Source organism: Macrotis lagotis, chromosome 4 (genome assembly GCF_037893015.1).
Source record: "Macrotis lagotis isolate mMagLag1 chromosome 4, bilby.v1.9.chrom.fasta, whole genome shotgun sequence".
NCBI lineage: Eukaryota > Metazoa > Chordata > Mammalia > Peramelemorphia > Peramelidae > Macrotis > Macrotis lagotis.
The window spans coordinates 30,850,721-30,877,483 of record NC_133661.1 but is presented as its reverse complement, the minus strand read 5'-3'; the positions used below and the strand labels follow the sequence as shown (position 1 = coordinate 30,877,483).

Below are 26,763 nucleotides of genomic sequence, written 5' to 3'. Positions count from 1 at the left end.
TATTATTTGTGTATAGAAATGTTCCAATCTGTTGAGTTTTGCCCAGGTCACAGTAACAAAAATAAAAAAGTTTTTGAAATATTCGATTCTTTCACTACCTGGGGGGCAAAATTTACTGTTGCTATCCTAGAATCTTGGGGCAAGGAAGGAGTTCCTCATCATTCCCGTGAGGACTTTTATCATAAATTTCAAGTCATTCAGGGATTAAGTTCACATCTACAGGAAGCTGTTTCAGGATTTAGGGGCTGGACTGAAGAGATTACTCACTGAAAGAAATTTCTGAGGTGGTTTGTGGCAAAGGGTTGTTTGTGGGAGATGAAACTTGGACAGAGCTATAATCAGTCTTTATTTGCCTGGAATGAGACACGAATAATCTAATTTCTTCTGTTTATAGCAGCCTTAAGCGCTGTTGGCTCTAAATTGTGGAAGACCTACCAGGGTTTTCGGCATCTACTAAATTAGGCAATACCTCACCCCAAGAATGCTCTGGTCAGGGTGTCCCACAGAGAACTGATGCTGGTTCCCTACCCCCTTGCCCCACTAAGCCTTATCACTTCATAGATTTCTCTTTGTATCTTGCCAAGACCAAGACAAGTTGCCCAGGTCTCTGGGCCACCTCTACTGGCCAAGAAGAGCAGTTTAGACCCACTGGGTCTAAGACTCCACTTTTTTCCAAGGGAAAGAGGTTGACAAAGGACCTAAGCTGCCCCTGAGATGCTGCTCCTCCCAGTTCTCAGTTGTCCTTTTTCAGATTCAATCTCTTGGCCACAGCTGTGATCAGGGCAGCCCCCTTTCCACTCCCATCTTCAGACAGCAAGAACATCACATCACACTGAGGGGCCAGCTCTTTGACGGTTTCCCGCAAGATCCGAGAAAAGCTACGGAAAATTACAGAGGGAGAAAACATAAGAGCCAGATAGAAGTCTTTTCTTTCTTACTCAAACTGGTTTGTAAACTAAGTACCAGCAGCTTGTCCCCAGGACCTGCCTCTCTTTGAGGATCAGAAAGATCAGTGAATTCACTTAACTTAGCCTTTTCTGGATATCGGAGTCAAAGCCTCAGATTCAAAGATATCGGGTCATTGCAACTGCTGTGCAAATGTCCTCACCTTTCTCAGGCTCAGTTTACCCATTTGTCAAATTAGACTAATATTAGCAACAATTCCACAAGATTGTTGTGAGGATCAAATGAAAGAATATGTTTAAGGAACTTTGCAAACATTAAAGTGTTGTGCAGATGAAAGATGGCAATATAATAGAAATAACAAAAATAAGCAATTTCTGAAAATGGTCGTGGCTGAAAAATTCATCACTCTTTAACCAACCCGGTAGTGAGGGTCTCTGAACTTACGTAAGCTAGTCCCGGGAAAACAAACATGCACAATCTCACCAGGTCTAAAATGAGGTTCTATTTTTCATTTGGTTTAGATCTATTATTTCAAAGTTGATGGAAAGTCCAATTGTGGAGCCTCCTTTCAACAATGCCTATGGGGAACTTTGTATAACTTAGATTTAGATTTAGAGAGTTGTCTGAGGCACTTGCCCCTATGCTAGAGAGAAGGGAAGAGGTGATGGTAGAGATAACTTGCACTCTCCTTAAGCCACCAGAGTGTGCAACCAATTCTCCTTCGACAATTTGGACAGGAAAAACAAAAATCGCATCGCAATAATTTAGCATTTTAAATATCTAGAACAAGATTATGAAATGTTATTTATTGTTCTGTTAATTTTCAATTGTGTCTGACTCTCCATGACCCTATTTGGGCAGAGATACTGGAGTGATTTGCCATTTCCTTCTCCACCTCATTTTACAGATGAAGAAACTAAGGCCAACAGAGTTAAATGACTTGTCCAGAGTCACATAGCTAGTAAGGGTCTGAGATCAGATTTGAATCAGGAAGATGAGTCTTCCTGACTTTTAGGCCCGCATTCTACCCACTACACCACCTAGCTTCCCCTCATCATTAGCATTATTTAATATATTTTATATGTGTATATATATATGATCAGATACTTACTGAGGGTGCAGTTTGTAGAGTGTCCCATCCACGCCAACAGTGATTTTGAGATGCTCAAGGTTCCGGTCCTCCCGTCTCTTCTCCACAATGGCAGCCAAGCCCGCCCCACAGAGCTGGGCTGCTCTCCTGGAGACAGCCCCACATACCTCCTTCACAACAATACTGTCTTCACAGGTACTGTCCAGGCCCAGCTGCTGCAGGATTCTCCGCACCTGGAGGAGGGCCAGCCCGTCACTATAACAGGTCACAGCCGGGGAAAAGAATCTGATCAAAAAGGCACCTGAGGAGTCCTCCTACTCTGAGTCTAAGATCTGGGCAGAAATCAATACTTTTTTTTTGTTTAAGGCAATGGGGATAAGTGACTTGCCCAAGGTCACACAATTATTAAGTGTCTGAGGCCAGATTTGAATTCAGGTCCTCCGGACTCCAGGACTGGTGCCTAGGTACCACCTAGCTGCCCTTAGACCAAATATTCTAACCATTTCCAGGAAGAATCAGAAGCTTCCAAGACCCAGGGCAAGTGGAAGCTCTGCCCCTGTTCACCATCCTTCAGTGATGGTACCCACCTTGTTTAGACTATTCCTTTCCTCTGTATAAGATTCACAGATGGAGCTGAACCCATTCCTATGGAGTTGGTCCCTTTTAATGACATATGTCCTCAAGTCCCTTGCCAAAAGTTATACAGAACCGGAGACCCCTAGATGATCCTAGGTCCCCATGATAAGGTAGTCTGGTTGGGGGAAAGAAAATGAGCTCCATTTTGGACATATTGACTTCAAGATGTCTACTGGAATCTAGTTCAAAATTTCTGAAAGAGAGGCTGAGGTGTGAGATTGGGGGTCAGCGGAGAGCTGGGGCAGAAAAGGGAGATTTGAGAATCATCAGCCTAGAAATGATAATCAAAACCAAGGAAGCTGACTTGGCCTGGAGTTCTTTTCCAGGATTGAGCTCTCTCATCTCATATCTCCAACTCCAAACTCCTTTTAAGGCAGAGAGAGTGCTTCTTACATCTTTGTATTCCAGACAGAACCTAGCACAGGATTTCAGCAGATTGATTGTTGAGTGAGTAGATGAATCACATCCAACAGGAACATGAGACAATTACCTCCAAGTTCACAGAGAGAAATTTCCAGTCATGGCTATGAGTTGCCCTCTAGACCCAGGCTGCCATCTGAATTAGATTCAGAGAAGAAAAACAGGAGAGCCCTGACTCCCTCTAATTCAGTTATTTTATAGCTGGTTCCCACTGCCACCATTGCCTTCTCTCCCACCCACTTCTCATTCCCTTAAGATCTGAAGTCTGGCTCCCCCTGGAATGAAACTACTATGTCAAAGGCCACTACTGACTTCTGAATTATTCATTCAGATGACAGCTTCTCAGTTTTCAACATCCTTAATCTACGGTAATGTCACTCCTCTCCTGGATGCTCACTCCTCCCTTGACTTGGATGACATCATTTTCTCCTGGTCTTCCTCTTAGCCATCTGACCACTCCTTCTCAGGCTCATCCTCCAAAGACATTGGGAGTCCCTCAAGGCACTGTTCTAGGTCCTGTGCTCTTATACCCTGCCTTTTGGTTATCTCCTCTGCTCCCCAGGGTTTCACCGTTCAATGACTCCCAATCTTTGTTTTCAGCCCAGTTCCAAGTTAACTTCTCCAAGTGCTGGGAATGGGCTCCTAGGAGCATGTCAGACTCAATTTATCTTCTCCTATTAAACCTACCACTTCCAACTTTTCTATCTGTTATTAAGGGCACTGCCATTCCTGTGGCTATTGAGATTCAAACTTAATAGTAGAGGTCTACTGAACCCCTCCTTCTATGTCAGCATCTATCACTTTCTCTCCACTCATACCAGCATCACTCTCATTCAGGTCTTCATTTTAAAGGCTTCTAATTGATCTCTCCATCTCATCTCTCCCTTTTCCAATTCATCTGTCCAAGTATTCTTCCTAAGACACAGGTCTGACCCTGACATTTTCTTACTCATATACCTTCCCTGTTGATCCCCTATTGCTAATGGAATAAAGAACCAAATCTTCAGAGTCATTTAAAGTCTTCCACCACTGTCTCAGCTATGGGTCACTTCCTCCTTCTCATATTCTAGCTAGACTACTCATTGGCTCCTTAGCTTCAAATGCCATCTCCCACTTCCTCATGTGCCCAGAAGGCATTTCCTTCCAAACTGTCCATACCCTTTAATATACTATATGCTTAAATACATTATATAAATAAATCCATCTTATTTTAAGACCCATGGTTAGTTCAGTTGTCAACTCTTATGAAACCTTTCCTCAAGTTCACTGAGGATATCATGACTGGACTCTCCTTGGAGGCCGCCAGATGGCACCACAGTACACAGTGTGTTGAGTCTTGAGTCATCACGAACAGACTTAAAATCCAACCCCAGATGTTTACTAGCTGTGTGACCCTGGACAAGTCCCTTAACCACTGTCTGCCTCAGTTTCCTAATCTGTAAAATGGAGATCATAGCAACACTCTCCTTCCAGGATCAAATAAGATACTCTTTTACTTTTTTTTTTTTTTAGGTTTTTGCAAGGCAAATGGAGTTAAGTGGCTTGCCCAAGGCCACACAGCTAGGTAATTATTAAGTGTCTGAGGCCGGATTTGAACTCAGGTCCTCCTGACTGCAGGGCTGGTGCTCTAGCCACTGCGCCCCCTAGCCACCCCTAAGATACTCTTTATAAAGTGCTTTGCAAACCTTAAAGTTTTGGATCAATGCTAGGAATTATAATGATTCTCACTTCTGGATTATATTTATGTGTCATAAGCCTTCTGGCAGTCCTGTACATAATGAGGAGCTGACTTTTCTGTGGCACCAGACATAGATGCCTTCATTGGGTGCTCACAACAACCCCAGAAGGTGGATAGACCAAAGATTTTCTTCTTAGTTCCCAACATCTCTGATATTATTCTGATAATGTCACCCATTCCTCTCTGGGCTGCTTACGCCTCCCTTGACTTTGATGTCATCATCCTTTCCTGGTCCTCCTCTTGGCCATCTGACCACTCCTCAGGCTCATCTACTCATCTACATCCTTCCAATGAGGAAATTATAGAAGCCACCCTTCAGGGATTGTCACAAATGGGATTTGAACCCAGTTTCCCCCGATCCCACACCTATCTCTCTTGCCACTAAGCTATCTCCTAAAGGGAAAGGACTGGGTCATTTTTTTCCTTCTGTGTACCCGCAACTATGTCAGTGCCCACAGAATAAATGCTGAGTGAATGTCTTTTGAATTTAATTGTGTTACTATACTCTAAACAGGGTGATATTTGAGGAACAGGGAAGATGTTAGAAGAAGGTCACGTTGGACAATATTTTCTGAAATTTACTGGTAATAATAATAATAATAACAGCATTTGTATGGTGTTTAAAAGTTTTGTAACTTATTTGATTCTCAATAACCCTAGGAGGCAGGTGCTATTTTTAATTACCATTTTAAAGATGAGGAAACTGAGGCAGAAGTTAAGTGACCAGCCTAGGGTCATACAGTTGGGTTTGAACTCAGATCTTCCTGCTTCAAAGACTAGCACTCTTCTTATGATATCAAGTAGGAAGGCCCCTTGAGGCCTTCCACTCAAACCCCTTTATTTTTTATATATGAACAAACTAAGCCCCTGAGACAAGATAACAGTTCAAAGGACCAAGTAGCAAGGTCAAAATTTCAGCTTCGGATCTCTCCATTCAAGATTAGTCTCATTCTGATGACTTAATGCCTCCAATCTCTTCAGCAGAGCTGGGAGGGAGGTAGCTTCCTTCCTTTTTTTCCTTTCATGGCAGGGATCTTAGAAGTCAAACATGACTGAGAGCAGCCTTCCTTCCCATTAGACATGCCTCCCACACATCTCTAAAACAGATGTCACCTCCGGCATCAGCCTGAAAAGACTGTTGGTGTTGTTGGTGCTGCAATCAAATAGATGAGTGAACAACCCCCCTAGCTTGGGGGGAAGATCTCTTATGTAGAATTTAGGGGAAGCCATGAGCAAGAGCTGAGACCAATGGGTTGTGAACTCTATGAGAGGAATGGAATCTCTCCCCGGTTGAGACCCCAGGTCTAGCAGAGTATGAAATTAGACCATCCCAGCAGCACTTGAAAGTCATTGGTGGCTTCCTTGCCCCCAACAAGCCTTCAAGGGTCACAGAATACCCAAGCAGAGCCAGAGTTATTACTTGGACATATTATGTCCTACTCTGAAGACTCAGTTTCCCATTCTGTAAAACAAAGGGATTGAACTAGATGATCTCACAGGGTCATTCCTTGCTCTAAGTCCTGAGGTCTTACAAAGAAACCATCTAGTTCAACTCTTTTCATTGACAGATGAGGAAAGCGAGGTCCAGGAAAGGCTTATTTCCCCTGGGATTCCTTAAACCTATTAAATCACAAGTTCAGTCCTCATCCTCGTCCTTGGCCTAGATGGACTTGACCAAGCATGACTGGAATTTGAACCCAGATCTTCAAGTGTAAAGTCCAAGACTCCTTCCAAAACACCATACTTTGAATAAGGTCATTATTTCCAGAGTCTACCTTACAAGGCTGAATGAGAGAACCTTTGTCAGACCTTTATCAACTGTTGATTCTCTATAAATGTTAGCTATATTGATATTCTGGTGTCCCTCTTTCACATCCTGCCTCTCCTCAAACCTTACGTGTCCAGGATCCCCTTGCTGCCTCCTGGCAGCCCTCCTCAAGGGCTTTTTCCTAGGGTTCCATCAAGGTCTTCCCTACCCCCTGTACTCCCCAGTTTCTTATTGTCACTCTCACCCCATCATTTAGGGAAACTAAATTAAATTAGTATCTGGAAAACAATTTGATTAAACCATTCTCATGGTTGATATAGTGCTGGATTTTGAGTCTGGGTTCAAATCTTGCCTCAGACACTTAGGTATATACAGTATAACCTTAGACAAGTCACTGAACCTCTCTGTGACTCATTTTCTTCATCTGTAAAAGAGGAGGTTAGGCTCTATGACCTCTAAAGTTTCCAGTTAGCCCTGAATCTTGGATCATGTAATCAATGAGTCTATAAAGAACCATATGTTATTTTTATCATGAGTGTTAATCATTTTTAAAAAGTCCATCAGAGACAACTAGAGGAGAGGTAGTTTATAAAGAACCCTGGGTCAACTCTTTCAATGCTAAACCCTGGGGTACAACTCCTTGATCTCTCACCCCGCTTCACCACAGCCCCACTCTACAGCCCAGAAAGATCCATACGTGCATGTACCTGGAAGGAAGATACACAGGCAGAGTCATTACCTTTCAATCTGAGACAGGAACTTGGTTTCAAATATGCCTCTGGTCCTGAGCCGTTCTGAAATCTTCCCTCGAAACAAGAGTCCGTGCTTGGTTAGGTCGATCAAAATCTGCCTCACAATCTCCCCAAGATACATGCCACTGGTCATCTTCTCATACCTTTTTCATGCAAGAATAAATGGGGAGTAGGGGTCACATTAACCAAATAATGATGAAAAGTAATATGACTGAGCAAGTCATTAAACTGTTTGGACCTCAGTCTCTTCGTTTGTAAAATGGGGGTAGTGACTATGGCCTTGTTCTAGACCCCCGAAGCATTTCCTGTATATCTTACACCATAATATCTCCACCCCACACTGGCCATTCCTAACCCTTTGCTTGTCTCACTGAGTGTACCTCCCATTTCCAGTTCCCCTTTAAGTGTCCTCTACCCCATTGGAATAGAAGGACAGAGCTTGTCTTCTTTGCACAGCGGCTTACATATAACAAGCCTCATCAGTGCTCTATCTATCCACTCAACAGTGCTGTTACAAAGAAACCCCATGCAGTAAAGAAATGTGGATTACTGACAGGAAAATAATTATAGTTAATTATACTAAGTAGTGCTTTTATAAATGTATCCTTTAGAGACATTTTTGGATGACAGTGATGGAAAAAAAATCCTAATCCTCCCCTGTTGGCTAACTGATCATTTAGACTTCTCTAAATTTAGCTAAGTCTGTGACGTATAGTCTATCATCAGTGCATACTCAGAGCCCTTCTACCTTAGTAATACTCCCTTCCCCCTGGCTCACAATCTATATTGCTTCACCCTTAAAAATCCTGAGTCATCTCTCTGCTATGATGAAGCATCAGAGTTGGATGGAGTTAGTGGAGGGACGTCAATCTATTATCGCAAATGTTTTTGTTGAGTTCCTTGACAAAAAGGGGCTTGTAAATCCCTTCTTTGCTAACATGCTTGGTTAATTCCTCATCGCCTGTTCTTTCCTTCTTGTTACTGCAAGGGTTTAAAAAACATTCTGAATGGAATTAATAAGAGTAGACAGCCCTGCTTTTCCCCTGCTCTTAGTAGCAAAGTCTCTAATGTTTATACATTACATATAATGTCAACTCTTGGTTACAAATAAATATTATTACAATGAAGAAAAATCTTTTGATTTCTATACTCTTTTAGCTTTTTAATATACATAGAAGGATAATCATCTTATAAAAGATTGTTGTCCAAGACATGAGGGTCTGCTTCAATTCCCTTTACTGGGGGAGAGAGTAAGACAGTGAGTCCTGAACTATGCCCCAATACCATTCAGCCAGATCTTAAATTTAGGTCTGGAAAGGACTTTAAAAACCACTTAGCTCAAACCCCTCATTTTACAGATGAGAAAACTATAGCTCAGGTAAACTGAATGATTTGCTGAAGATTACAAAGGAACAAGTAAATAGAAGAACCAAAATCTAAATCCAGGTCCAGGAAAGGAGTGAATACTGCCTGTACATGAAGCTTACCTCACAACCCCCTCTGCTTTACCTCTGTTTGCCAGGATTTAGGGAGCCTTCATCCACTTCAGTGTCATACTGGGTCCTGATTTCATCCAGGCAGCCGTTATCCCCAAATCCACCCCACTCGGTGTTGATACACATCTTGCCCTCGTTTCCTTCTACCAGCTCAATGTTCCTCATCTCTTCCATGTAACACACATTGCTGCCAGTTCCTGAAAGAAAATCCGAGGGCCATCAGTCTAATGACTCAATGATATTTTGGGGAGCTTTGATGTCAATAGCTTGGATAAATCTACATTGGACACTTTGGCAAACACTCCACATTGCAGTGGAGTTTCATGAACAGCCGTGGCCAGAAAGTCCAAGCCCTGGTGTCTAGTGTTTGTTCAGGTGATGAGCTTGGCCATATTGAGTTAGATCAGACCTAGAATAATCCATTGGTTGGCATGAATTCTCAGCCTTTCCCGTGTGACTGGGTCAGCTGGCGTGTCACTGCTAGCCAGAGATACTCACCTCTATCCTACAAAACAAGATTCGCAGGTGTCCATGGTGCTCCCCAGAGCCAGATTAAAGCTTCAAACATGCTTTAGAATGATTATTTTGGCAGCTGGGTCAAGGAAGGGCTGAAGAGGGGAGAGACTAGAAGCTGATAGTTCAATTAAAGGATGCTGTAAAAAATACAAGTGATGAAGGAACTATGACCTTTACTCAGAATAAAGAAAAGACAAGGGACCTGGCTGCTTTGTCTTGTTGCTAGACCTGAAGTCTTCATCATTTAGCTGTCTAATTTATAAATGATTCAAAGACAAAGGGGGTTATTTATATGGAAGAGGAATGCTGTGTTTGGAGACCTCAGTCCTTTACTTCATTTCCCTGGACCAAATTTCCTCATCTTTATTTAAAAGGAGGGGATTGGGTTAGACAGCCTCTCAGGTCCTTAGCTGTTTTTCATCTAGGATCTATCTCAGCTTCCTCCCTTTGAGGATATATCGCATGAGGTCAGATAAGGCCAGGTGATCTCTTGGGTTCCTTTCAACTCAAGGATTCCAAGATTCTAGGACACCTGCTCAAGTCGTGATCTGAAAACTACTGCTCATTCTGAGTGTGTGAGAGTGTGTGTATGCACACGTGTGTGTGTATGGGTATGTGCTTGGTTTTACCATATCCTTGGGACTAGCACAAGGCCCTACTCATTTAATTCAAATCCATTGAATTTATTGTTTTTCTCCTCCCTCAAAAGCAAGGAAGGATAGATGGACTGGGAGGAGCCTCAGAAAACATTGAGGCCAAGCTCTCATTTTACAAAGAACAAATCTGAGTCCTAGAAGAGGGAAACGATTTTCCCACAGTCACAGAGGTAGCAGATGATAGAGGTGAGCTTGAAATCCAGCTCCTTGGACTCCAAAACCAATATTTTTCCCCTCTGTACCAGGCTACTATTAGGGGCACCTTTTCACCTATTTCATGTATTATTAATCTTTTTTGTATCCTGGACCCCTTTGGAAGGCTAGTGAAAGTTATGAAGCCCTTCTCTGAATCAAGTTTTTAAATTTTAAATGAAATACATAGGATTTCAAAGGAAACCGATTCTGTTGAAAAAGTTATAAATCTATATATCTGTTCATCTATCCATCCATTTCTCTATTGATTTTCCTATTCATTTATTGACAAATCTATCCATTTGCCTAGTGATTTACCTATCCATTTATCTATCAACCAATCCATTCATCTAGCTAGCTAGCCAGCTAATATATCTATTCATCTATCTATTGAGGTGTCCATCCATCCATCCATCCACTTGTCTGTCTATCTAAACAAATTCACAGATATCAGATGAGGAACCAATGATTCTTCAAGAGACAAGCAACTCCTAGAATTAAGAATCTGAGACCAGGACAGCAGCTAGGTGCCATAGTGAATAGAGCACCAACCCTGGACTCTGAAGGACCTGATTTCAAATCCAACCTCCAACTCTTAATAAACGCCTTGCTATATGACCTTGGGCAAATCACTTAACCTCATCACTTTAAAAAAAAAAAGAATCTGAGACCCTGGTCCTGGCTACTTTATTCCTAGACTAAACAACTTTGAGTAAATAATTTTCTATGCCTCAATTTCCCCACCTATACAATAAAACAACTCACATGCCTATAAAGCTTTCACAGTTATAACTAGTTTATAACAGTTATAACAGTTTAACTAGTTATAAACCACCTTCTTCAAAGCAGCTTTGGGGGTAGGTGGCCTAGGGATTATTTACCCATTTACAAAAGAAGTCAAGGCTCGAACAGATTAAGTGAGTTGCCCAGGAAACAATTTCATTTGGAGCCAGGATGCAGCTCAGAGATGGTGACAAACCTCCTAACCTGGCCCTGAAGAGGGACCACTGAAGCCAGCAATGAGATCATAGCCAGTGAGCAGGAGGCATTGTAATGATGACAGCAGACCCACCTGCGATGAGGCCAATCTCACAGTTTGGGTCTTCATAGCCACAGGTCATCATGGTTCCCACGGTGTCATTGACGACCGCAACGATATCCAGGTCAAATTCCTACAACGGAAGGATGATCTGGACTAAGCATTGGAAAAAGTTTCCCTTCTATGCCATCCCTGCTGTGCCAGCTAGGGACTGGAAGTACTCGGGAAGTAGGACATGGAGAGCTGGGCAGTGGGAAGGGAGTCCAGGTAAGGATCCCCAGCACCTACATTTCTCCTCTTAATGGCTTCCCTGAGCATGTCCACGACATCTTCTCCTTCACAGTCTGTGGCTTTGAATCCTTTGGTCCACTCCACGAGGATCCCCTGAAAGAGAAGGCAGGAAGGCAATTTGAGTAACTGAAAAATAAATTCAAACATACACACACACACACACACACACACACACACACACACCCTGCTCATTTAGGTCATCATGACCTCCATTTCCACAAGGGCCAGACTGTGATTCACTCAGAAAACTCAAAATATGGAGGAGATGAATGTGAGGAGGATGGACTGGGAAAGGGAGGTCACTAGGACCTGGAAGAACAATTGTAATAATCCAAGAGAGAGAGGTGATGAGGACCATTAGGACTATGGCTGTGAGGAAAGAGGACAAGGAGGGAGAGAGGAAGGGAGGAGGGGGAGAGAGAGAGAGAGAGACAGAGACAGAGACAGAGACAGAGACAGAGAGAGGGAGAATGAACAGAAACTATATGGTGAAAAATAGAATCAACAAAGCTGACTTCTGAGAGTATGGGGGGGTGAGGAAGAGGAAGGAGAAGAGGACATTCCAAATCTGGGTGATCAGAAGAATGTTGATGCCCTTGACAGATACAGGGAAAGTTGGGAAAGGGGGTGGGTTTGTTGGGAAGATAAAAAGTTGTTTTCAGAAATGTTGATTGAGATGGCTATAGGATGTCCAGTTAGAAATGTCCAAAAGTCAGCTGGTGCCCCAGGCCTGTAGCTCAGAAGACTGGGCCCAAGGCTGGGTAAGTGGTCTGGAATTATCAGCACAGAAATGATCATTGAGCCCATGGGAGTTACTGAGACCACAGAGAGAAAGAGGATGTAGAGAAAGAGAGGGGAAGAGGGGACAGGGCAAGCCTGGGATGTGCTCACATGGCATTTCTATTGCAAAGAAGCTGGTCCATATCACCTCTAGGTCCCCACCAGTTCTAACAGGACAACATGATGTTGTTTGCATTTCAGCAGGGAAACTCTATTCAAGGGGATTTTTCTTTGGTTTTTGGAAGGCAATGGAGTTAAGTGGCTTGCCCAAGGTCACACAGCTAAGAAATGATGAAGTGTCTGAGGTCAGATTTGAACTCAGGTTTTCTTGACTTCAGGGCCGGTGCTCTATCCACTGCACTAGTTACATGTGATTCTTTGGGTCTCAGTTAACTAAGTATCAGGAGAGGTAATCTATGGTCCAGGTCCTAGGATACTAGGGAACTGGGTTCAAGTCCTAACTCAGCCTCTGGCTTGTGTGGTTTCTAATAATCTTCAATGTAATCCTTAGGCCTCAGTTTCTCCCTCCGAAAAATGGAAATGGCCATGACTTTGCCTGTTCTACTTGTTTGTTAGCAGAATGAGCAAAAGTCTGGCTCTAGGCCAGAACTCTCCAAATGAGGAGACGAGGTGGTGATGGCTGAGAATACACGGGTGTCTGCAGAGAACAGTCTGCCTTGGCGTGATTTAATCCTCAGCACACTCTAAAAATAACCTAGTCGTAGCAGCTCGGGGCTAGGATCTCCAGGCCCCAGAGTCTTCCTGTGAGAAATGACGAAGACAAGACCCTGGGTCGCTTGGATTCTTTGTTCCCTGAATGAAATGCCATCATTCAATGCATCACGCATTTATTCAGCACCTACTGTATACATCACTCTGGGCTGAGCACACAAGGAGAGGCACAGTTTGAAAAGACCTATTCTCTGTCTTTATGGCTAGGAAAGAAATAAGACACACATACACACATACACACACACATACACACACATATACACACGCACACGCACATGCACGCAGACACACATACACAATTTATTACTACACAATATAACATCGGTGCCTTAGGGATAAATGGGGTCTTTGTAGGGGAGGGTGATTGTTGACAGACCAAGGAGGTCTGGGGAGTCTTCCTGCAGCTGGGCTTTAAAGGATGAGTCAGAATTCACCAGAGGAAGAAGCAGGAGGAAGGGATGGAGGCACAGTTGGCAGGAGAGTACAAGAGGAGTACAGGAAATGAGAATGCAATCTGGCTTATTCAACACAGCAAAAATTTTGCCCAAAAAGTCTTGGGTCCAAGTCTTAACTCTAGCACACAATTGATGTGTGACCCTGGGCAAGTCACTCCACCTCAGTCTGCCTCAGTTTCCTCAACTGTAAAATGAGGATAATAACCAACCTCCCCGAGTGATTGTGAGGATCAAATAAGATCGTATTTGCCAAGGCACTGGCATACAGGAAGCACTTAATAAATGATCCCTCCTGCTTCTCCTCTCTGTTCCATTGTTCTTTTTAATTTTTAATTCATTTATTTAGTTTAGTTTTTGCAAGGCAATGGGGTTAGATGACTTGACTAAGGCCACATAGCTGGGTAATGATTAAGTGTCTGAGGCCTGATTTGAACTCAGGTTCTCCTGACTCCAGGGCTGGTGTGTTCTTTTTTATTTTTATGTTTTTTGTATTTTTTTCCCAATTACATGCAAAGATAGTTTTAGACATTCATCCTTTTGTAAGATGTTGAGTTGCCCCATGACAGCAAGGAATCAGACTTAGGTTGTACATACAGAATCATGTTGACCATGTTTCCATATTAGTCATGTTGGCGCCATTGTTCTCCCATGGACCATATCCTTTTGGGTTCTAACAGCTCCATACTGTGACGGATGCTTTGGGCTTTGGCGACCGCACCCGTTCCCATCTTCCCCAACTACCCCGACCCCCACCTCCTTCCCACCTACTTCCATTAGAACATAAGCGCCTAGAGGGCAGGGACTCAGAGGCTATTCAAGCCAACTCTCCCTTCCTGGGTGCCCCCCCCAAGACTCATCACCCTCATATTACAGGTGAAGTAAACTGAGACCCAGAAAAGGGAATCATCTGACCCAGGTCACACAGCACCATAACAGCAGAAAATACATTTACAAGCTCATTAGCTCTGACTCTTGTCATTGTCTGCTTGGGGCTGGGAAGACCCTTCCCTCATCCTCCCCCCATACCTGACTTTCTCTAGGGCACTGGTTTTCGGATCAGAGATTCAGGGTTGGCATACCACTTCTGTCATGTAGCGGCTAGGTGGCCTTACACAAGTCACCCTCCCTTTGTGTGCCTCAGTTTCTTCATCTGTCAGATGCCTTCTGAGATCCCTCCCAACTGCTTGGTCTCACTAAGCAGCATCAATCAAGACTCAAGAGTGGCCTTCCCAGGTGAAGGAGGGACAGAGAGCAATCTAGGCTGGCCAAGGCCCTGGACTCACCTTGTCCAAGCTGTTCTGTCTGCAGGGGAAGGAGAACGTGAAGCCCAGGGGGAGTGTGCTGGCACCCTTGATGCCCATGTACTCCAGGAAATCAGCGATGCACTGCACAATGTGGTCAAACAGCTGTGGGCAGAGGAAAGGGGGGTGTCCCACGGAGGCCGGGGTAGGCCGCCCCACCAGTGGCATGGCCACCCTCGAAGGAGGAAGCCAAGAGTTACCTCTTCCCCTGTCCCCTGCATGATCTCCAATGGAATGGCAAAGATCTTATTGTACATCCTCACTGACTTCCGCCCACTTCTGATCTTCACCAAGAGGACCCGGAAATTGGTGCCTCCAAGATCCAGGGCGAGGTATTTGCCCTTCTCTGCAGGGAAGAGAATCGGGGTGTCTCGTGAGTGACCAACAGCCGGGGCTTCGACAGCTATGTTAAGAGACTCACAGATTGAAACCTGGAAGGGACTCAGAGGCCATTCAAGCCAACTCTCCCTTCCTGGGTGCCCCCCCCAAGATTCATCACCCTCATATTACAGGTGAAGTAAACTGAGACCCAGAAAAGGGAATCAACTGACCGAGGTCACACAGCAAAGTGGCAAGAGTCAAACCCAGAACCCTTGGACTTCAAAGGCAGTGCTCTGCCCATTGCATCAGGAAGCCTTCCATCACAAAAAAGAATTAAAAACCTTTCTGTATGAAATAGAAAAGACCTAACCCACAAAAGGGAAGAATAGTGTGCTGGGCCTGGAGTCAGGAAGACCTGAGTTCAAATCTGACCTCAGACACTAGCTATGTGACCCTGGGAAAGTCATTTAACTCTATTTGCCTCAGTTTCCTTATCTATAAAATGAGCTGGAGAAGAAAATGGTCAATCACTACAATATCTTTGCCAAGATAATCTCAAATGGACACAACTGAAAAATGACTTAGCAAAACCAACAAATGCATTCAAACAGTGGAAAATCAGAACATAAACTCTGGTGTCTTAATAGACTTCTGATGACACCCAATGGCCCAAGGATCACCCTGCCATCTCGAAGGCTGGGCCTGTGGAATCCAAGAATCTGGCAAGTCCAGGTAAGCTGCAAAGGCTGAGTCTGGAGACAGACCACACCTGTCATCAAGGACCTGCCTATCTAAATGGACAGAGGCCCATTACCATTCTGTTCATGGGGGGAGGGGGGGAATTTTTGGCCATTGTAACTCATGAAGAACAAAATTCTATGGAGAAGAGTGTACGTCTCCTAAGGGCAGAGAATGATTGATTTTTGTCTCTGTATCCCCATGGCCTGGGACATAGTAGATCTTTAAACATATATAAATATATATAAATAAATATATAGAGAATTGAATTATCAGGTTATTGAGGGATTTTTATCTTTGCCAGCAAAGGGAGAAACTGTCCAGTGGAAACATCACTCCTTGAAGTCTATTCCTTGAGACCATTGGATCTCAATGTGGAAGGACCTTCTGAGGGGACCTAGGATCCAGGAGGAAGTGGAGACTCCTCAGGGGACACCGAGGGCCAGCTGAAACTGAGGCCTGCTAAGACCTTTGGGTTTTGCTGTGGTTTTTTAAATCTGGATTTTGATTTCATCAGTCCTGGGAATTTTGGTGTGGATACTCTGCTGATGCAGACTGGAGAATTATCTAAACTTTAATAGCCTGAAAGAATTTCCTGAAGCACAGAGAGGTCCAGGGACTTGACCACTGTCATGTAGTCACTATGCATCTGAACTTGGATTTGAACTCGAGAAGATTCCTATTCTGTGATACCTCACTGGGGCAGAAATATGAATCAAATACAGCATCTATCTAGTCAAGTTTCAAGTTACAAGGGACTTTAGAGGCTAACTAGTTTAATGTTCTCATTTTACAGCTGAGGAAACTGAGACCCAGAGAGGTGACTTATCCAAGGTCACACAGACAGTGAACTTCCAGGATAAAATTTGACCCCTGTCCTCAGAGCCAAGGCACTCCTCCCACTTACAGATTTTTTTTCCAAGGCAAACAGGGTTAAGTGGCTTGCCCAAGGCCACACGGCTAGGTAATTATTAAGTGTCTGCAGGGCGGCTAGGTGGCGTAGTGGATAAAGCACTGGCCTTGGAGTGAGGAGTACTCAGATTCAAATCCGGTCTCAGACACTTAATAATTACCTAGCCGTGTGGCCTTGGGCAAGCCACTTAACCCTGTTTGCCTTGCAAAAACCTAAAAAAAAAAAGTGTTTGAGGTCGGATTTGAACCCAGGTACTCCCTGACTCCAAGACTGGTGCTCTATCCACTACGCCACCTAGCCACCCCTCCTCCCACTTATATAACTTCCCTGACCAGTTGCCCTGCCCCTTTGCCTCCCAAATGGTGCTAGGGAAGCCTCAGCACAAAGAAATATTCTAAGAGTTTGCTCACCTGGCCCCATCTGGACCAATGTCACTGGCCTGGCCTCTCTGGGACTTCCTCTGGATAAAACTCCCTTTCTTGGCTCCTATTGCCCCTTATCTGTTGCTATGCCTTATTAGACTGTAAGCATCTTGTGGGCAGGGGCTATCTCCCCTTTTTTTATTTTCTAGTAACAAGCACAGTGCAGGAGGGAGACTAAGTAAACACTTTCACTCACTCAAAAAATACTGATTATGTTTAGGCACCTAAGTGGTTCAATGGATAGAGCGCTGGGTCTGGAGTCAGACAAATCTGAGTTCAAATCCTACCTCAGACACTTACTGGACAAGTCACTGAAACACTCTCTGCCTCAATTCCTTCCTCTGTAAAATGGGGATAATAGCATAACTCCCTCTCAGGGATTGTTGAGACGATCAAATGAAATATTTTTAAAGCATTTTGCAAACCTTAAAACTATTATTATTTATTATTATTATCATCATCATCATTGAGAAACTTAAAAATGAGTTCATATGAAAACCATTGGTTTTCTTAGTAATCCCATGTATTTAATTTTATGTATTTAAAAATATGATTCTGATGTCTTCTGTGGGGGGGGGTGGGGGAGGGAAGCAAGAATGGGGGGATAAGTTGTAAAATTCAAAATAAATAAAATCTTTCTTAAAAAATAAAAGGGCATTGGTTGCCTTTGAAAGAATAAAAAATAAAATAAAAATATGATTCTGAGAAGGGCTCACCAACTCTTGGGGTGAGGGGGTTCTCAAAGCTCACAAAGGGTTCAGAACCCCTGCTTTAGATGGTTGCAAAGGAAGAATACTGGATACGTGAACACCAACTATGTTTATCTGCAAAGGTTGAGGACCTGGGGATTCAGAGAAGGACCAGAGTAATGTGTTGCTGTGCCTTAATTTTGTTTGAATCAAATGCTTATGATATTCTCATGTTTGCTTTGTCACCAAAACAAAAGCACTTCACAGTTTAAGACTTTGGTTGGAGATTTGGCCCACGTTTGGTTTCATTCTTGCTGTGGAAGTTTAAATAAGAATGTAAAGGAGTGTTTGTGTTCAGTTGTGTCTACCTCAGGACCTCTGTCCAGGGGTTTTCTTGGCAACGATACGGGAGGGGTTTGACTTTTCCTTCTCCCATTTTACAGATGAGGAACTGAGGCAAATAGGAGTGACTTGCTCAGGGTCACACGGCTAGTAAGCATCCAAGACAAGATGTGAAGCCAGGTCTTCTTGACTCCAGGTCTGGCACTAGCCACTAAATGCACCCATATAAAGGATTATTTTTAACATAATATTTTTTGTTTTAGAGGTGATTTTAGAGGTGGAAGCATTGCCTCCAAGGAGCTGAGCCTAACCCTTTCATGCCTGCCCAACCTTGGGCCACTTATCCACAACCAAAGTAAACAGCAAGTGAATTTGGACAAGTCTCCTCCTTTCTCTGCATTTGAGTTTCCTCATCCTTAAACTGAGTCCGTTGGATTAGATTGTCAGCTCCAAGTTCTATTATCTCGGGGATAGCACAAGGCTTTGAACATCTGTCCAAAGACCTGCATCAAGTCATAGACGTCATCTGGGGCACCCACCCTACCTGTCCCATCTGGCATGGCGCAGACGTAGGTGGGCAGCATCTTCACCGTGGCCAGTGGCTGGGTCTCCTTCTTCAGTCCGTACTCCATCTCGGTCCTCATCTTGTTCTTCACACTTACCAGGTGCTCTCGCGTCAGCTGGAACATGGAGAGTACCTCATCGATCACCTTCCGTTGGGCCTGGACCCGACTGGCCACAGCAGTCACCATGGCTGCCCCCTTGGCACTACCACTCTCAGAGAGGAGGAACCGGACGTCACAGTTGGGGACCAGCTTCCTCACCACTTTGTGTAGGCGTTTTGGATACCTGCAGCAAAGGAAGGGAGTGAGGATCCAGAGAGCAAGGATGGAGAGCCCAAGGAGGCCTCAGGGGATGTCCAGACCAACCCTCTCATGTTACAGATGAGGAAAATGAGCTCCTGAGACAGGAGAGCCTAGCCCAAGGATCGCCACTGGGATTTGAGAGAGCGAGGGGACCGACCCCCAGTGCAAAGCTCTCTCCATTGACCCATCTCTAACTAGGGCCCTGCCCATCATCCCAAGGCTCCAGCAGCCAGAGTTCTTCCCCCCCACTCCCCAAGAAGTTTCCCAGTGGCCTCCACATCTCTGAAACATCTTTCCCTTTGGCTAGGTAAACCTTGCCATTCCTGCTCTCCCCCATCTGTCAGAAAGGTATGACCCTTCCATGGGCACAATGGACCCCTCAGACTTTGGGTCTTGGCAGAACGCCCCTACAAGGAGAATCTAATTCAATTCAATTCAAACCTACCCCCTGCCAAATGTTGTGCTAGAGAGATAGGGCACTAGACTAGGAGTCAGAAAGACCCGAGTTTGAATCCTACCTCAAGATGCTTTAAACTGTGTGACCCTGGTCAGGTCACTTAACTTCTGCCCAACTGTAAAATGGGAATAATAATAGCCCCACCTCCCAGGGTTAATGTGAGCATCAAATGAGATAATATTTCTAATAGCCCATAATAGGCATTATATGATTTTTCCTGTTTTAATCTTTCTCCTAGAAATGAGGAATGCAAAAGCCCAAAGTGAAAGGTTTCCCAGAGTCCCCAGCAGCACTATGGTTACTGAGTTCTCTTCTTCTCTCATCAGAATCTGGAGGCATTTCCCAGATTCATCCTTCCTGGCCTGAGTTCACTTGAGATTCCAGAACCTTTAGGGATCTGTTCCTCCATGAGTTTGCCCAGGTGAGACAGTCCAAAAGTAGTAACTCTGGAGCCAGAAGCTCAAATCTCACTATTTGGATGACCTTGGGTCTCAGTTTCCTCCTCTGTAAAATGAGGGGGGATGGGCCAGGTACAGCACAGATCTTATGATTCCAAGATCCTGGGAGAAACAACTGAACCACAACTCAGAGTCTGGGTCTTCAAGGTTAGAAGGGTCTGGGACATCATCTACCTTATTTTACAGATGAAGAAACCAAGGGCCAGAGTGGTTATGGCATACCGGTGGTGAGCAACAGAGCCAACACTGGAAGGCAGCCCTGTCCTGCCCACTGACTAGGGGGCAGGATATCCACCTCACAAGACAGTGAGGTGGGGGCAGCAGTGTTCCTTACTGAGGGTGGGTTTTGTAGAGGGTGCCATCCATCCCCACAGTGGTCCGGAGCCGGGTCAGCTTCTTGTTCTCCCGCAGGCGGGTCAAGATGGCAGCCAGGGCCGCTGCACAGAGATTAGCTGATCGAAACGAGACGACGGTACAGACATGTTGGACCGCCAAGCAGTCCTCCTCCGAAGGCTCCAGGCCCAGCTCCGTCAGGATCTCTCTGGTGTTCTGGAGGCCTTCCTTGTACCTGTCCAAGAACCAAGCAAAAACCACCTCGATTCACCCACTGTCCCACCCTACCTGGAGGGGGGGGGGGTGCTTGTAGAGTTTGGAATCTGGGCTCTGACAGTGTGACCGTGGGTGAGTCTTGGTTCCCTCATCTGTATAGGGGTATAACCCCTAGACAACATCCCTCACAGGGTGACTGTGAAGAAAGGACCTTGTAATCTGACAGCACCAAGAAAGTGGGAGTTACTGCTATTCTAGGATAGAGGTTCAAACTTGGAGTCAGGAAGCCTCTGCCTCAGACATTCACTATCTGCGTGGCTCTGGGCCAGTCACTTAAGCTTCAGGCTCTTTTGCAGGGCTGCCAGTGAAGGACATTGGATTCAGCACTAAATCTGTGGCCTGTCTGTAAACTGTTTCTAATAGTTCAATGACTGAGAAATGGTTCAACCAAGAGAGGAATAAGGTCTGGGAGAGTCAAGGGGGCTGGATTGATGGTTCTTGAAGTCCTTTCTATCCCTAAATCTATGATCTGGGCATCACCTAACCCATCTCTTTCCTTTTACAGTAAAATGGTTCAGCGTGAGATGTGGGTGTCATTTTAAGACATGGAAAAAAATACAAATTCTACCAAAGAAACCCACAAACCTCTAACAAGAAAAGAGGAAAAGGTTTCCATGAAGGAAGGCAGAGAGAAGAGAGCAGGCCAAATACCCTACTCTAACTACATTAAAAAAGAAAAACCAATAGCAACATTTTCTAGGTACAAAATGGGAAGGAAGAGGAGGGGGGCTAGAAGAGGTTATTTTATTTGGCCACAAATCATTTGAATTTGGGGAGTTATCTTGGGATTTCATTGTCTCTGGGCTTTTTCCTTATTTACATCTGTTGTCATTAAATTCATAATTAAAAAATAAATAAAAACCTTTCAAACCAAAGGATGTCCTTGGGCACAGAACAAAAGCCAAAATTAAGAACCCAGGACTGGGACCCCCTAGCTAGCCTCCCAGGTAGAGTTGAGCAGCAGGGAAAAAGAGGAAGAAGGATTGGGGGGAAAGGGGAAGAAGGGTAAGACCTGGGGAGTTGAGCCCCTTGTAAGTGAACATAAGCTTCAGTAAGCACATACTGTTGTTTTTGGTCAGGGTTCGAGTCCTAGCTTTGTCACTTATTAGCTGTGTCCTATGACCAAGTTTCTTTTACATCTTCTGTAAACTTAGGCCCTGAATGATGGGCAGGGCTGTGTTATATACAATAAGCTAAAGAAGACAACCAAGACAGAGAACATCTCACTTCTCCATGGCAGCCACATGCCGGGTCTCGATCTTGCCCTTGGTGTAGAGAGCAGAGGATTTCTCACCACGGAACAGGAGGCCAGCCTTTGTCATCTTCAGAAGAATGAGTCTGACCAGTTCTCCCATGTACAACCCACTAATCATCTTCTCGAACCTGAGATTCAAGAAGGACAAAGATGATCCACTCTCAGGAATGACCTTAACCTTGGACAGCATCTTCCTCTGAATGTTCTTCAGGCTGCTTTGGTCAAGGTCACATCCCTACTGAGAGCCCCTCAGGACCGGTGCTCCTTGTGAAGCAGGGGACCTGAGAACCCAAGAGCTTGCCCGAAGTCACTCACCTCCCCCAAAAGAACCAGCTCCTTCTGGTCCTCATTGCTGAAAGCCTAATGCACTTGCTCTATTTGCACTATTTAGGAAACCATGGTATAGGTACACACTGGGAAATTATTCTGCTGGTGGCAGACACCATGAAGGTGTTATGAAAATTGACAAAAAAGGAACAACTACCGACTCAAAGATTTCCAGAGCGGCATCATGTATAATTGTAAAAAAAAATGATTTTTAAGTACTAGGGAAGCTCAGGAGATAATGGAGCAAAAGTGGGGCATGGGCAAAGATATAAAGGGAAAAGCAATTCTGACAAACTATGAGGCTAAGTTGGTGTAGGGAGATGCCACTTATCCATAACCAAGTGGAAGACTGGTGAGACCATTGTAAAAAGGGCAGTGTGGTGTAGTGGGTAGAAATGAGATGAGTTAGGGGCGGCTAGGTGGTGTAGTGGAGGGGCAGTTAGGTGGCGTAGTGGATAAAGCACCGGCCTTGGAGTCAGGAGTACCTGGGTTCAAATCCGGTCTCAGACACTTAATAATTACCTAGCTGTGTGGCCTTGGGCAAGCCACTTAACCCCATTTGCCTTGCAAAAAAAAAAAATGAGATGCGTATCTGTGAGACCACAGTCAAATTCCTGAACATCTCTGTGCCTCAGTTTCCCCATCTGACTCAAGTCAATGAGAAAAGCATTTTGCAAGTGAGGGGTTAATGATCATCCCTACCTCCCAGGGTTGTTATGAGAATCCAATGAGAAGGGGTTTTGAAAATTTTAAAGGGCTAGGTAAATGTCAGCTCCAGCCAGGGTGCAAGGCAGGGGAATGACCAAAATAGAGGTCAGAGCAGAGGGGAGAGAGGAAGGGGAGGGAGACAGAAAAGTTTTGGCAAGACTGAGATTGCCACTGCCAAGAAGGGGGACATGTTATTAAGCTTTCAAATCTCGGTTTGTCGCCTAGTCACCAGCAGTCACTGAAAATCCCTGCAGATCTAAATCACAGAGGTTCAAGCAGCCAACCTCCAGCCCATGGAGCCTTCTGGACCTGAAATACAGAAAATCACTCACAGCTGTTTCCCTGGATTGAGAGACGCCAAGTCTATCTCCCTGTCAAATTCGGTCCGGATGTCTTCCAAGGAACCATCCTCCCCAAAGGCACCCCACTCTGTATTGATACACATCCTGCCCTCATCCCCTTCCACCAGGTCGATGTTGCTCATGTCCTCCATGTAACAGGCGTTGGTACCAGTTCCTAAAATGAGAAGTCAGAAAGAACCCTGTTGTCACACACAAAGGATGACAATTAAACAACAGTGGGGCAAGATTGGAGGTCCCCTTTAGAATATTCTCTACACGATTCTGTGACGTTTTCCCAATGGCTTCCCATGAGCTACTTTTCTCTGTGGGAGGTCTCTTTGTTGTTCCTACAGTGTTGAGGGCCAACTCCTGGGAGTGATTTACACAGATCCTTGGTAACCTTTTCCATCAGAGATACGTATGAATTCTTGCTCATTAAATGGATTTGGCTCTCCAGTGAACCCTGGACCTGGGACAATCTATGGCTCCGAAGGTGGTTGTAAAAGGCTTTTCTGATAAAAAAAGAATGCAGATTTCTAAGAATAGATATTGTAAATTTACCCAGGAAATTGTAAAAGTGGGTCTTCTTTAACCAGTCATTCCTGAAATAAGTTTTTGTTATAAAAAGTCTGAGTTTCTGAAAATAAATCAGTAGATTTTGTATCACAACCTTGCATGTGTATGTTTCTACTCAACCTGACTCTCACAAGTCAATGTCCAGACACACACCAGAGCTATTGTGGGTGATACTACAAGTTGTGATTGAATAGTCACATCATTTCCCAAAATTATTCTATAGTGCTAGGAAAAAAAATAATAAAATTCATCTGGAAGAGAAAAGATCATCAAGGGAATCAAGGAAAAAATGTGAAGGAAGGTAACCTAGCTGTACCCGATCACAAGTTGTATTATAAAGTGATAATCATCAAAACAATCTGGTACCAACTAAGAAATAAAGTTGTGGATTAGTGGAATTGATTAGATACACAATACCGGTAGTAAATGACCATAGTAATCTGGTGTTTGATAAGCTCAAAGATACAAGCTTTGGGGACAAGAAATCACTATTTGACAAAAATTGTTAGGAGAATTGGAAAGCAGTTTGGCAGAAACTAGGCAGAGACCAATATCTCACACCAAATACCAAGATAAAGTCAAAAAGAGTAGTTGTGTTACACATAAAGGGAGATGTCATAAGGAAATTATGGGGAAATATGGAAAAAATTTACCTGTTAGAACTAAAGTAAAAGTCAATGACCAAACAAGAAATAGCATTATATAATGTAAAATAGATAATTTTTATTATACTAAATTAGTTTTTGCACAACTAAAACAAATATAGCCAAGATTACAAGGAAGACTTCTAGCACTGGCCCTGGAGTAAGGAGTACCTGGGTTCAAATCTGGTCTCAGACACTTAATAATTACCTAGCTGTGTGGCCTTGGGCAAGCCACTTAACCCTGTTTGCCTTGCAAAAACCTAAAAAAAATTGTCTAAAAAAAAAGAAGGAAGACTTCTAATCTAAAATGAGGGAAAATTTTATAGCAAAATTCTCTGATAAAGGCCTCATTTCTCAAATATTTAGAGAAAAGAGTCAAATGCATAAGAATACAAGTCATTCCTCAATTGATAAATGGTCAAAAGATATGAATAGGCAGCAGTTAGACAAAGAAATCAAAGATATTTATAGTCATATGAAAAAATATGTTAAATCACTATTGATTAGAGAAATGCAAATTAAAACAATTTCTGAGGTCACATCTATGTTTTACATTATTGCAGATATACAACCTATATCACAGTATTTGTCATCTTAAGAAAGGGGGAGGTGGGGTTGGCTAGGTGGTGCAGTGAACAGAGCACTGGCCCTGGAGTCAGGAGGACCTGAGTTCAAATTTGACCTCAGACACTTAATAATTACCTAGCTGTGTGGCCCCATTTACCTTGCCAAAAAAAAAAAAAACCCTAAAAAAAGGTGGGGGGGAGGCAAGGGAACTCAAACCTTATTTTAAAAAATGAATGTTAGAAATTGTTTTTATATGTAATTGGAAAAAAACAAAAATATTCTTTAAAAAATAAAATCGTATCCATCAATAAATATTTCCCAGAGTGGATCTCTTGGCTACAAGAAGGTAGAAGTTCAAGGACCCAACCCCTGCTCTTATCTCCTATAGGACATGACTGCAAAGAATATCTCTTTTCATTACTCTGTTTCCAGTCTCTGAGACAGCACCTTACACATAAACATTTGCATTGCTTTTCATGGTCCTTGGACAACATTTGGCCTGTGATGCTCTCTCAGAAACATCTTCCCTCCCTCCCCATCATTCCAGTTGCTCATGCTGACAGCTATTAGCCTTGTGTTCTTTTTCTTCTTAATTCAGTTCGTGCTACTCCCTTCCCCTTGGAGGTCAGGTTTTCTACAGTTGAAATAGGGAATAGTTCTGGGCAGTTGGATTGTCAACTTGTTGCTCATTTGGCCTAAAAACAAGCTCCAAGAGAAATTACCAATAATGACTCCGACTTCGCAGTATGGGTCATCATAGGCGCAGGTCATCATAGTTGCCACTGTGTCATTGACCAGAGCCAGGACATCCACATCGATATCCTAAAGGGGTAGAGGTCACATTACCTGTTAGAGAGATGGCAGACCTAGTTTTCACAATATACTCTCCTTCCTACAAAGATACATGGACTCCTCTTTGACCAACAAAGAGGAGCAAGAGCCACCATCACTTGGGATTGCCACCGTCTCAGTGCTATCAGAAGGAATGTTTAAGGAAATGGAAGATGACAGCCAAAGTCCTTGAATATAGCTTCCAGGACAATCAGATCTCAAAGAGTGAGCAGAACATCCAACATCCCAGTTATCAAATGGGGATCCTAGGATGCATCTAACAAAAACCCTTTCAGCTTGGGAGTTTGAGGGGTTTCTACAAGAAAATGTTGTAGCACCCAAACAGAGTAACTAGGGTAGTGTGACTGGTGCTTTGACATAGGGTGCTGACTTTAGAGGGCACTGATAGTGCTTGCAGTCCTTAGGCAGGATAGAAACAATACCTAGTTAGCTGGCATCAACTCTACTCTCTAATATCAGTCTCACACTGGTTTCATAAAGTCTATGGACACTGTCTGAACAAATGGTCCTTAATCTTTCCAGCATGGATCTCATGCTAATCTCTTGAGATCTATCTCTTTTCCACTATGTCAGGCTCTTTGTATCGGTCTCATATTCCAAGGGTCTCTTTCGCCCCACCCACCACTGAGGGTGACTTCCATACCCCTTTTCCAGGGTACAAAAATTCTTTCTTACAGAATAACACCAGGCTTTTGAGAATCAGAAAATGATCCCCTACATCTATGCTTGTCCATGGACATCTTCACATGAGACCATTCTAGGTGGTAGAATGAATTTTTCTACGCTGGAAACTTCTATCCTTATTGATCCCTATCGAAACACTCATACTCAAGGCTTTGATACCAAGAGAATGTTTCAGAAAGAAATAAGATTAGTTCCTAGAAGGCAACAGATAGTAATAATAATAAAG

General features: G+C 43.8%; 1 protein-coding gene across 1 annotated transcript in view; it reads right to left on the bottom strand.

The window, feature by feature from the left end:
• HKDC1 (hexokinase domain containing 1) overlaps positions 1-26,763 on the bottom strand; it is a 33,200-nt gene continuing 6,437 nt past the window's right edge. The window contains exons 5-17 of the mRNA XM_074232425.1: positions 25,724-25,823; positions 23,206-23,389; positions 21,811-21,966; positions 20,309-20,542; positions 18,738-19,042; positions 14,969-15,114; positions 14,751-14,873; positions 11,498-11,593; positions 11,243-11,342; positions 8,820-9,003; positions 7,298-7,453; positions 2,018-2,251; positions 1-878 (exon numbers count right to left, since the gene is read on the bottom strand). Of these exons, the coding sequence (XP_074088526.1) occupies positions 734-878; positions 2,018-2,251; positions 7,298-7,453; positions 8,820-9,003; positions 11,243-11,342; positions 11,498-11,593; positions 14,751-14,873; positions 14,969-15,114; positions 18,738-19,042; positions 20,309-20,542; positions 21,811-21,966; positions 23,206-23,389; positions 25,724-25,823 (2,163 nt within the window). The 3' untranslated portion in view covers positions 1-733. The remainder of the gene's footprint in view (positions 879-2,017; positions 2,252-7,297; positions 7,454-8,819; positions 9,004-11,242; positions 11,343-11,497; positions 11,594-14,750; positions 14,874-14,968; positions 15,115-18,737; positions 19,043-20,308; positions 20,543-21,810; positions 21,967-23,205; positions 23,390-25,723; positions 25,824-26,763) is intronic.